Source organism: Sinocyclocheilus grahami, unplaced genomic scaffold, assembly GCF_001515645.1.
Source record: "Sinocyclocheilus grahami isolate Dianchi unplaced genomic scaffold, SAMN03320097.WGS_v1.1 scaffold230.1, whole genome shotgun sequence".
Lineage (NCBI taxonomy): Eukaryota > Metazoa > Chordata > Actinopteri > Cypriniformes > Cyprinidae > Sinocyclocheilus > Sinocyclocheilus grahami.
The window spans coordinates 2,132,131-2,145,438 of NW_015505409.1; the positions used below are offsets into that span (position 1 = coordinate 2,132,131).

The following is a 13,308-nucleotide window of genomic DNA, read 5'->3' on the forward strand; positions in this document are numbered from 1 at the left end:
ATTTTAAACTGTCAAAATCAATTCTCATGTAGATACTAATGCGATTAAAATGAATGATTGTCCACTGGGTGGTACCACTGAGCATATTACTCTTTCCAGGAATAGTGTTTACTGGCATTTTGCCTGTGGACATACTGTATGTTGGTGGTATTTATGAGCTGCAGAAAGCAAACACATTGCAGGTTTGCTCTATTGCTTTATTGTATTTTTAAACAAGTCTGAGTTGTATGTTGTATTGGAGGAGATCACAAAGTCTGTTCTCACTTGCTCTCAAAGACCAGTTCCAGCTCCTGGGCTTTTCTGCACAGCTCTTCAGCTGGAGGGAAGCTTTTGCCCACTTTGGTGAAGAGCGCAGCTATCTTGTTGCTTCGTAGGAAACCAGCAGCTCTCCGCTTTAACCCATGAAGCACACAGGCTTCAACAGCAGCTACACACACATACATTTACACACAGACAAAATGGACAATAGGACATAAATGGACCATTTTCCATAAAGAAGAAAGAGCATGTTTTGCCAGTCCATGAAAGGCTTTTTGTGTATCAGAGAAACAAAAATAATGACATGAATGCAAAATAGTGAAAACAGTGCTGTGAAAATGTGGGAATAAACACTTTCATGTACTCTATAAGTTACACTACTGTTAAAAATGTTTGAGGTCAGTAAGATTTCTTTTAAAGGAATTCATACTTATGCTCAGCCAAGGATCAGCTATCTTGTTGCTTCGTAGGAAACCAGCAGCTCTCCGCTTTAACCCATGAAGCACACAGGCTTCAACAGCAGCTACACACACATACATTTACACACAGACAAAATGGACAATAGGACATAAATGGACCATTTTCCATAAAGAAGAAAGAGCATGTTTTGCCAGTCCATGAAAGGCTTTTTGTGTATCAGAGAAACAAAAATAATGATATGATTGCAAAATAGTGAAAACAGTGCTGTGAAAATGTGGGAATAAACACTTTCATGTACTCTATAAATTACACTACTGTTAAAAATGTTTGAGGTCAGTAAGATTTCTTTTAAAGGAATTAATACTTATGCTCAGCCAAGGACGTACTAAATGGATCAAAAGTGACAGTGAAAACATTTATAATGTTACAAAAAGGTTCCTATTTCAAATAAATGCTGTTCTTTTGAACTTTATTCATCAAAGAATTCTGAGAAATAAAAAAAAGCATCATGATTTGCACAGAAATATTAAGCAGTACCTTTTTTTTCCATTGATAATAATAAAAAATATTTCTTGAGCACTAAATCAACATATTACAATGATTTAAAAAAAAACATGGGCCACTGAAGATTGAAGCAATGGCTGAGGAAATCTTTGCATCTTTGCCATCACAGGAATAAATGACATTAAAAAAAAATTATTAAAATAAAACATCTTTTCATATTGCAAAATATATTTCAAAATATTACAGTATTTTTGACAAAAAAAAATCTTTAACTAAACTTTTAAACTAAACAGACAGTGTACATATTCAAGCATACTGTATTACTAGTAGGGGATAATGTACAGTCAGCTGGCCATTACTGCAAAACAATCCCTGAGACCCAGATGTGAAATGGAGGGTTCCTGTAGGACCCGAAACTGGTTTATTTTGTGATAAAGACCGGCTGATTGTACATTATAACTCTTGTATTTGTCTACTTTTGAACACATAAACTAACAGAAAATAAATATTAATCTAAGCATCAATTATTTCATTATGTGAAGAGCTATGCATGAAAATTTTACATGAAGTGTCAATTATACAGTTAAGCTGTAATTATACAAATACACTTGAATGGAGAATACCGCAACTGACCAGTCGAAATCTAAACATCTAGAATTCTAAAAATCTAGAAAACACTTTAATACATAATTGAAAACATGTCAATTTGACTCTCTATTCTAATTCTATTTTATCTATTTGTTTTCTTTATTATTTACAAACAACTTGACCCTCTAACACTTGCACTCTCTATTCTATTTCTATTCGAACTGCTTGTTTTCTTTTTATTTATTGTAAAACAATGACCCTCTAACACTAGCATTCTCTATTCTTTTGACTTGTTTTATTTAAAAAACACTTAACCCTCAAACACTTGCACTTTCTATTTCTATTCTATTCTACAAGTTTTCTTTTATTATAAAAAAATCCTTGCTACATGTACTGTGCATTAGACTAACCGAGATTTGTCACAGCGCTTCCATATTATTGCTCTTTTGTTGGTTTTGATTGCTTATTGTCCTACACTTGCACTCTCTATTCTATTTCTATTCGAACTGCTTGTTTTCTTTTTATTTATTGTAAAACAATGACCCTCTAACACTAGCATTCTCTATTCTTTTGACTTGTTTTATTTAAAAAACACTTAACCCTCAAACACTTGCACTTTCTATTTCTATTCTATTCTACAAGTTTTCTTTTATTATAAAAAATCCTTGCTACATGTACTGTGCATTAGACTAACTGAGATTTGTCACAGCGCTTCCATATTATTGCTCTTTTGTTGGTTTTGATTGCTTATTGTCCTAATTTGTAATTTGCTTTGGATAAAAGCATCTGCTAAATGACTAAATGTAATGCAAATATGTAATCAAACTAAAACACCCAAAGACAGTCAGATGGAATACAAATACGTTGTGGACTGAGACACAATGCACTACGTGGCAGTGCCTGCAGAGCTGATACTGAAGCTCTCTCAGGACTAATCTTGTGAATCTGCTAGGATGGGGTCGGGGGAAAGCCTGCGTAGCCATGGAAACCCTCACTGATGGAGCACTTGTGCTCATTGAGAGCTGGGCAGGGCTCTGGAACAACATCAGCTGTTTTATCTCTCTGCCTCTTTCCTCATCCTGTCCTTTTCTGTCGTTTCACCTGTCCAGTGTGTCACTTTTGTTCTCTTTTATAACTGTTCTTTGTGACAGTCTCGATATTTAGTCTCTCTCATCTGACTCCAGCACTTTATGGCACTTCCTCTCCTCTCCTCTGCTGTGTTTATAATCTCTAGCATCAGAGTGTCACTTGTTTATCTCCTCCTCTGGTCCATTATTCGTGTCCAAGTCAGACTGAAATGCCCGAGAGATAAACCAGTCTACAGCTCAGGTTAAAATCTCTTAACAATTCAGAGAGATGCACATCCATACAAACACAGCAGCCGCTTTCATCTGATGCTGTATTCATCGCTCCTCTTTGACCAGCCTAAATGGATTCATGCCGAAGAGAGAACGCAGATAAAAATGAGCGGGTGAAATGAATGAGCAGTGGACGCACGGACCATCAAAACAGGTTCAAAAGGTCTTTAACACATTTCTAAAGACACACTAACTAATGAGAGGATCTTTAGTTCATTTACAATAACAGAATCTTCTTTTAACTCCCCATCATGTCATTCAGAACTCTTATTATGACTGTTTCTACTAAAAGAAGTTGTTTACAGAAGCCTCAATTGATCAAAAAGGACAAAATGCTTAATTAAAGTGACAATACAATAGCTTTGCTTATGAACAAACAAATTCAAAGTCGTTATTCACTGAAAATTGTCCCTTCAAATCTCTTGGGCACCTTTACAAGATGTCTCAAGACATGATGTACCGGGTATAATGATGATTTGCATTTAATATAACGGGTTTTCATATAATGAATGTTTTGGATTGCACGTTGAATGAAAATGCAGTAATATTGGGAAATATTAGCACAATTTGAAATAATGTTTTCCAGTATATTTTAAAATGTCATTTTCTGTGATCAAAGCTGAATTTTCAGCATCATTACTCCAGTCTACAGTGCAACATGATCCTTCAGAAATCATTCTAATATGCTGATTTGGTGCTTAAGAAACATTTCTTACTAAAATTAATGTTGAAAACAGTTGTGCTGCTTAATATTTTTGTGGAAACTTAATGACCCCATTGCAAATTCAAGAGTAAATAATAATTGCATTTTAAAAATAAGCATATAGGGGAGCTCTTCAGCAAGAGTCTTTTAGAGTCAGTTCCTCTTTTAAAGCTATTGTACAGCTTCAGGAGAGTAGTGCAGGCTACTTTCAAAAAGTGCAACCTAGAAACAGGGAAAGAAAGAAAGAAGGAAAGAAAATAGGGTTTGGAAAGACAAGTACAAGTAAGTGATGACAGAATTGTAATTTTTGGCCAAACTTCGGGCTGGGCAACAAAACGATACCGATTAATATCACAATATATTTTTCCCTGTGCCATGAACAGTCCCATTAGAAAGCTTTTTCCATGGATTTACAGTAGTAACACTAACTGCCTCTTGGTATTGTGGCAGAAATGTGGGATTTATATATGAAATTTTATTATATTATTAATGTAAATGTGTATTAAAGGGTTAGTTCACCCCAAAATGAAAATTAGGCTGTGTTTTACTCACCCCCGATGCATCCTAGGAGTATATGACTTTCTTCTTTCAGATGAATCCAGTCGGAGTTATATTAAAAATTGTCTTTGATCTTTCAAGCTCTATCGTTGCACTCAGTGGGTGTTGCATTGCTTCTGTCCAAAAGACGTGAAATAAAAAGCCCCTTTCCATAAAAAAAAAAGTGTCTCACACGGCTCCAGGGGGGGAACAAAGGCCTCCTGTAGCGGATCGATGCGTTTTTGTAAGAAAAATATCCATATTCAAAACGTAATAATCACTTGAATCTAGCTTGCGCCAGCAGTTGTACACAGAAGCAGTTCCGGGAGCATGACGCATGAGTTCAGCGTTGCGCATGCGCCGGTGAGTCTCGTGAAAACCAACATTTGTTTACAGAATCAAAAGAAGCAAAGTTTCCTTACTTTAGCAAAGTAAACAAGTCTCCTCTTGGCATATATCGAAATCCTCTGACATTCTTTTTTACAAATCCTTGTTTTGTACTTCTAATTAGTGACCGTTGTTTTGTTTCGATCTCTCCGCGTGCGTCACTTCTGAGCGGCGCATGCACAAAGCTGACCTCATACGTAATTCCCCCGGAACTGCTTCTGTTTACAACAGTGAGCGCAAGCTAGATTCAAGTGATTATTACGTTTTGAATATGGATATTTTTCTTACAAAAACACATCGATTCACCCCCCGGAGCCGTGTGAGACACTTTTTATGGAAAGGTGCTTTTTATTTCACGTCTTTTGGACAGAAGCAATGCAACACCCGCTGAGTGCAACGATAGAGCTTGAAAGATCAAAGACCATTTTTAATATAACTCCGACTGGATTCATCTGAAAGAAGAAAGTCATATACACCTAGGATGCATCGGGGGGTGAGTAAAACACAGCCTAATTTTCATTTTGGGGTGAACTAACCCTTTAAGGAGTAATAGTTAAATAATCTACAGCATTTGTGCATATGTATTAACACTAAATGCTATACATGGTTTTACCTGTTTATCATTATCTAATTGTGTGATACTGTATTTGGTTCATTTTAATAAAAATAGAGTCCTATTTTACCCATAGATTTTACACTACAGGTTGTTTCAGCTTTTACAGATGTTACTGTTTTTGTAGAAAAATGTCTACAAGAACATGCAGAAACTAAGAAATTCTTTTCTCTAAGATATTTTGTTAAGGAAAACAGACTGAAAAGGCTTTTTCTTGTACCCCAGATTTCTGAAATGTTCACCTGTTTGGCAAGTGTTTGTCATGTTCTGACCAAAAAAAACAAAAACAACCACAATTAAATATCTGCTTTATACATCTTTCACTCGGGAGGGGAAATCTGCCTTTAAACTTGAAAGATTATTTTTTTTATTAAAGATTATTTCTCAGCCCCAGATGAAATTTCCTTTATGCTTATGCTCTGTGACTACAGCTCACTTTAGATGCATGATGGCCTGGATGCAAAGTAGGCCTCAATTATTTTTATCCCAACTGATTCTCAATTCAGTCATTTTACTGTGAGAGTGAAATGACAAATCAGTATGCAAGGAAAATGAAAGCAGCTTTATCCCAAAGTAAAATGAAAGTGAACATGCAGAGACAGAGAGACCGCATGAGGAAGAAAATTATATTCCAGCCAAATACGTTTCCAAAGCAATATCCAGAGCAACAAACAAGCCCCACGACTCATTGGGTCTCAGGAAATGGCACAGGGAGCAGGCGGCCACCCCCGACCCTGATCTCAAATGCTCATTAAAAATGTAATCACACCACCAACCTTAATGGTTTCTAATCACACTGTCACAGTGCGAACAAAATGAAACCTGGATATATACGATCCCTTCCACTCCCACTGACCAGCACTTTACTCTGCAACATAATGACGTAAAAGCGTCCGAGAGTGACGAACAACATGCTTTCAAAGCCCCACGTAGATTAGAGACAAAATTAAGAGATGTCTTAAAACCCCACAGAACTGCACACAGTTGATAATCGTGTCCCATATCTGCAATGATGAGAAATGTCAGTGTTGACATTTCCATCTGTGGTGTGTAAACATCGCTATAATCACGATGGCTAATTACAGCAGAGTCTGGCTACCCTCCATTCATCTCCTATTATCTGCCAGTGCTTCACTAGAAGAAGCAGCAATATTAAACCATTACAGTGTAAACATACACACTCCTAATGCAATTCATCCATTATGGCATAATGATTAAGCGTTCTTTCTTTTCTCTTCCAGTATCCTTGCTTTTGTCTTGATTCTATTGAAAAGTGCCCAGAGGAAAATTCTATTGCTCAGAGGTTGCTCTTTCTTGGTTCAAGAGTTCATGATGATTCTTTCATCATTTACTCACCCTCATGCTGTTGTAGTGCTGGGTGGTATGACCAAAAATTTATATCACGGTATTTGTCTAAATTATGCCGGTTTCATGGTACATTACGGGGTTTTTTTATGCATGACCAGGTTAACCCTATTTTCTACTGATTGAGAGAGTAAATACTGCAGTATATTGACTTAGAATGCCATATTTTACTGTCATGACGAACGAATATGGTAAAAAAATACCACATTAAAGGGGTCATATGATGCTTTTTTAAAGATCATTATTTTGTGTATTTGGTACAACAGAATATGTTGACATGCTTTAATGTTCAAAAAACACATTATTTTTCAAATACTGTACATTATTTTAGGTCCTCTATGCCCCGCCTCTCTCAAACGCTTCGTTTTCTACAAAGTCCCTCCTTCCGACAAGCGCAGTCTGCTCTGATTGGCCAGCTGACCCAGTGCATTGTGATTGGCTGAACACCGCAAGCACTCGTCGGAAATGTAACGCCCCTTACCATAATCGCCAGCTTCATCTTTCAAAATAAATGTAAAGACAGTAAATAATGTCATTAGTTTTACCATCAGTTCAAGCCCGAAAGCGGAACAGAGTCGCGTGACAGACACAGTGATGAAGCTGGTATGTGTTTGCAGTACACAAGCCACAGTTAAGACAGCTGACTCCACTGTGAGTCTCTCTCTCTCTCTCTCTCTCATACACACACACAATGCGCAAAACTCTGCATTTGAACAGTAAATACTTAAACTAATAACAAAACAGCCTGATAAAATCAACATGCATCTACACTAAAGAGCGGCTATGTGGTTGTTTTGGCTATATTACTTTTTTGTCTAATGCAGAGTAACAAACTAAAAAAAACAACAAACAAAAAAGTGCATGTGATATTAACAGACGAACTACGCTCATATTTATAATTCCAAGCAATCAGTAAGCGACAGGTGCTAGGAAACGCTGTTTTGTACTCCTTTATTGAGGAGTCGGCTGCGGTGCTTCTCTGCCGCTCACTGCACAGAACAGACGCCGAGAGAGGGGACACTTCTCCGGGAAAGTCAGACCTTGCGCGCGCGTGTGTGTGTGTGTGTGTGTGTGTGTGTGTGAGACGCGGGAGCTGATGGTAAGGGGGCGGTGGATATTTGTGGAGGTCAATGTGGATATTGTGGATGAGTTCTTTTGTCATCACGTTCTATTAGTTCTACAGCTTCAGTTTCGGAACTTTCAAGCTTAGTAACACATACAGCTGTTCCCTCACCACAGTGCAACAGTGAAAAGGGACCCCTTTCAAACAGTGTCGCATTCCTAATGTTGTTTAAGCGACATACGTATTGCGGTATTTTAAAAATTCAAATCATAACAAAAATAAACACCGGTATTCGGTAAGAACCGGTATACCGCCCAGCACTATGCTGTTGTAACCCTTTCTTTCTCCTGTGCAATACAATTTCTTTAAATAATGGATATTTTAAATAGCCGTTTTTGTTCATACAATGAAAATCAGTGGGATCCAAACCAACATTGGACCCAACTGACTGAATGACTATGAGCATAACGATTTGGAACAATGAGGGAGAGAAGGTAATAGAATTTAAATACATTTTCGTGTGAATCATCACATTTGTCTCAGATTCCTTAAGAGAAATGAAAGACACAAATGAGACAACCATTGACACAACAAGGTTTTGAATTAGAGGAATTTCTGAGAATCTTTGAGATATGTTTATTTTGAAATCTTGCATACGTTGGTACCTTGGCAAATCTGGGCCAGCTTTATTATTGTTAAACAAAACCAAAACCATAAAAAAAAATATATATATATATATATATATATATATATTATTTGAAATAAAAGAAATAACTTGGGAAAAAAATGGTGTTCTGAAATTTTATTCCAGCTATTGCCAAGACAACATTTATCATTTTTGTTTAGTTTAGGTTCAAGTAATAAATAACTAAAACTAAAAACTAAAATGTAATAAAAACAACACTTTAAAAAAAAAGACAAAAGCAACAAAATACATGACTAAAAATGAAAAGAGAAAATACCTCATTATACCTCATTAAAATATGAAACTCTAGAGATGTATGTGAGACCGCTGGAGTCTTTTTTAGGAGAAACATCTGAGACTTAAGCAAAAGGCTATCCATTTAATCTCACTGCTGATTAAATATTATAAAGATCTCATCTGGGGATTTTTTTTCCTATTGTTGCCTCTTCTACGAACTCTTGTATTTCAGCCAGCAGAGGTTCAGCGATGTGGCAGGAGACAGTTGAGAGGACTTGAGATAGAGACAGAGCAGGGCAGAGGAGAATCATGATGAATCAGAGCTCAATGAATTACAGGAGAGTAAACAACCAGCTGAAACCAGAAACCAGCAATGCACACAGGCCCTATAATCATCTACCGAATCCCACTGCCACTGCAGGAACATAATAAAATGAGTTAACAAGGCCATTAATCAAAAGCTCTTTTTCAAGCTACTTTGATTGGTGTTATTCAGAAACACCACAGCGTGGCTAAAGAAATAATCTCCACTAGCTGTTTCTGTGAGCTCGAACTGCAAGGTTTTGTTGATTCTGTTCTACCCCGACGAGACACTTTTGAGAACAATAATCGCTTGGATGCAGAGTCTAATTTACACACATTGCAAACCTGCCAACAGCGTTTGACCCCTCACAGAGCTGTGCTGATTAAATTCTAGGGAAGGTGGTATGGTTGCCAGCATCCTGGAGTAATAAAAGCTGTTTTAAAAAAATATAAAATGTCAAAGTGAATAAACAAAAAAAACAAAAAAAGCTGAACAGGCCTATAAACCCTTCACCTAACAGGCTGAATATGACCTGGCAGAAACTGGATTATTAATGACTACTCATTTATTCTTTATTATCATGTCATGCTATCTTGATGTGAATTTGCACAGCGACAGAGAAGACGCACGTCTGAGTGATTACTTTATTACGTGGACAGATTTTCTGCTGACAAACAGCGGGCAGCACTACAACACGATCAATTACACATTAATTTACTGGTCCACATACTTTGAAATGATCACTCTATGTTAATCTAGACTTAATAAACATGACACTTCTCGACATTTACGTGCTTTGATGCTTTCCAAGCCCTGTTAAATGCCGAATGTTCGCTCTACCTGGAAATCAGCCAAACCATCATGCTGCCCAACATTTGGCAGGCACTGAAACACAGATCCCCAGAGCCTCCCATGGAAAAGAAAAAAAGAGGTATTTTTAATATTTCAATTGTTTGCTCAAAGATTTGCGATGAATTTTAATCCAATTACACTTAAACATAGCTATAATTTTACACCGTATAAAATAAACAAAACCTTTTCAAGGAATTTAAAAAAAAATAAAATCTATTGTGTAGCGTTTAGACCTTTCTATTATGTGTACAAAGGCAGTGGGGAAAAAAAACGATAACTCGTGAGCTGCACAAGGTAATTTTGCAATGTTTGTCAAATGAAAAAGCACTTTGATCAAAAACCAAAATAAAGCATGAGACGGTGCTCGGGGTTAGAAACAAATGTAAAACCTTTCTACCAGCACATTTCAGCTAAACATTTGTATGTTCAATGACTTACCACAGAATGAGACAATATGGCTACTGTCTTCATGAACAAACTTCCTTGTGACTGCTTCCTCCATGATCTGCTTGACCTGTGAGACATGGAGACACAACAGAGTCAGCCGAATGCATACAGCACGATGAACTAAAGCAAACACTGTTCTACAGCTTATTTTACACATTGTGGATGTTCCCATGATTGGTGAATCTGTCGAACGATGCAGGTCTTATGAATATATTCCCTCTCACAAGTACTCTCATTTGGCACCATCAAACACTCAAAGCTGAAAAAAACCATTTGCAAAAAATACCAGGAAGGAAAGAGTGTATACGAGGTGAGTAGGAAGAATGCAGACTGTGATTCACATCCCCTGACTATTAAGAGGAAAAGGAGAAATTGAGAGTTGCACAAAGCGCTTCCTCTTCGTGACTGTAGATGGTGGAATCATTTAAATGAACGGCAGTCTTTATAATGTCTTCACTAGACTGCACTGAAAAAGAGATACACATTCAACAGATAATCAAGAGATTGTGACAATTTTGTGCATTCAGAATCTAATATTCGCCTAGTTTCAATGAGATATAAAATTACACAAAAACACTCATGCATACCCTTCACTTGCATAAAAGTTTTTTCTTAACAACCTCAGGTTTCTCCAGTATGAAAGGGTCTGAAAGAAATTATGTCCTACTAAGTGTGATTCCTCTTTTGATACATTGGACAATGACTAGAAAGTGAGGACAGGAGAAATGTGAAAGAAACCCTGGGTTATGCAGTGTTTTACACTTGTAATCTTGAAAGGGGTTCAGCACCCTACTGTTTCGCTTAAAGTCTTTGCTTATTAAATATTAATGGATGTCTCAGAGATGCAGAAACTGCCATGCACTTCTCAGCGTTAACATCAAAAAGAAAGATGACATAACGTCAAAAATGTCAAACAGTGATGACAAACGCTCCTCTGTGTTTTCCTCCTTTGTCTTAGTTTTTCTTTATCTTCAGACAACCAAAGTGCATTTACTTGAGGACATTTCCACCCAAAGGCTAAATGTATTGCTCAAAGGATGCCCTTTTTTAGCTCAGAAGACTTTTTTATTTTATTTTTATTTTTTTGATACATTTCATTTAAGTATCAGCAGTGTTTCAGATGTATATTATACACGCAAACGTTTTTTTTTATTCAATAAGGACACATCAAATCATTCAAAATGAAAGACATTTACAATTTTATAAAAGATTTTTAAATAAATGCCATTCTTTTTTACTTTCGATTCCTTAAAAAATAATTTAAAAAATTTATCATGGTCTCGCCAAAATTATTAAGCAGCACAACTGTTTTCAGCGTTGATAATAATAAGAAATGTTTCCTGAGCAGAGCACCAAATCAACATATGCACATGATTATACATACAGTATATGCTATATGACACATGCTTCTGAAAATTCAGCTTCCCCATCACAGGAATAAATGACATTTCAATGTCCAGTTTGAAATCTTAAAACTTGATGACCCAGAATCAATTATTATTAAAACATGAACAGAGTTAAAATGACACTGGTTTAACCTTCCTGAAAAGCCTGTTACTGTGCTCATCTGCTTTAGCATTCAGACTGTGGATGTACTCTGATTCAGATACTTACGCCCTGACCTTCTCTTCCATTTACCCATAACTAACGCAGCAGGACAACGCAAGCTCTTCAGAGCAAAACCTGTTGATTTGGTGTGCACTGAGAATAAGTCGCAGCCTTTCCAGCTTTTTCTTCTGAGAATCTGGCATTTAAAAATCCCAACTCAAACGAAAAAATTTTAAAACTACAACTAAGAATACATTGCTTTATCAGAATAGTCAACATTACTCTCTTGGTTTGACAGGAGGTTTGAGATTAAGATTTTTGAAAGTGCTTAATTTTTAAAAATGACTTCCTGCATCCACAGATGGAGAAATCGAATCCATTGTATTGATTTCTTCTCACTATCTTATTCATAATTCTAACATAGCAGCACAACTCTGTTCCAATCAACTTAAACACCATGTATGACTCACCTAATGCTATAAATAACTCTGGACGTATACTTATCTCCTCCTCCATACTACAGATTCACACCTATCCAAACCTCCAGAGAGAGAAAGAAGGACGCAAAGGAAACGCTTTCGCTCAGGGACCAAAAGAATCACACGCACTTGAACACAACAGTATGATTCACAAATGTACAGATCAGAAGCACAACCATAAAACAAACGCCCGTCATGCTTGGGAACAGAGACAAGCTTTATGATACTACCAATGTACAAAATTCACTGAATAGTTTGTAAAGGCTGTTTTTTGTTATTTTAACATCTTTGCCGTGTCCCTTGCATTAGCTGGACAGGATTTACTGTCCTTTGTATGACACTTAATCTTATGTCTAAGAGACATATTTTAGATGTTATTATCATTAGTAAAGCTGGGTTTTGACACAAATTTCACGATTCGATTCGATTCTCATTCACAAGCTTGCAATTCGATTCGATCACCAATTCGATTCGATTCAATATCGATTATTTTGGATATATATCAGGTACAGTACATACCAAATTTTCTCAAGGAAATAAAATCTCTCAACTAATGCTGTAAAATATACACGAGAGTCAGTTGGTACTACATTACTATAATATTGAAGGTTAAAATGGACTGATTTGTTAAAATTACACTTAATGAAGTTTTTATAATAAAGTTACAATTACATAATATTTCTACTTCAATTCGTTTAAAATATATATATATATATAAACATAATGGTGGCTGTCATAAAGACTTGATGGAATTATTCAAACATAAAATTTAAAATGAATATGTTATATGGTGCATATATTTAGCAAAATGCCCCTCTTCTACAGTTTATTTTCCTATCTGACTAATGAGTTTATAGTCACCGAATATGTTTTTCTGAGGTAAATGTGACCTTACGTGACATATTGTATACAAGCCGTTATATTGATGTCTTTGCGTGGCTGAAACACTGATTGAGCAAT

The 13,308-nt window shown here is 36.3% G+C and overlaps 1 protein-coding gene across 1 annotated transcript in view; it reads right to left on the reverse strand.

The window, feature by feature from the left end:
• The window catches only part of sgsm1a (small G protein signaling modulator 1a), a 40,938-nt gene that overhangs the window by 17,040 nt on the left and 10,590 nt on the right, over positions 1 to 13,308 (reverse strand). The window contains exons 3-4 of the mRNA XM_016288294.1: positions 10,313 to 10,388; positions 265 to 427 (exon numbers count right to left, since the gene is read on the reverse strand). Of these exons, the coding sequence (XP_016143780.1) occupies positions 265 to 427; positions 10,313 to 10,388 (239 nt within the window). The remainder of the gene's footprint in view (positions 1 to 264; positions 428 to 10,312; positions 10,389 to 13,308) is intronic.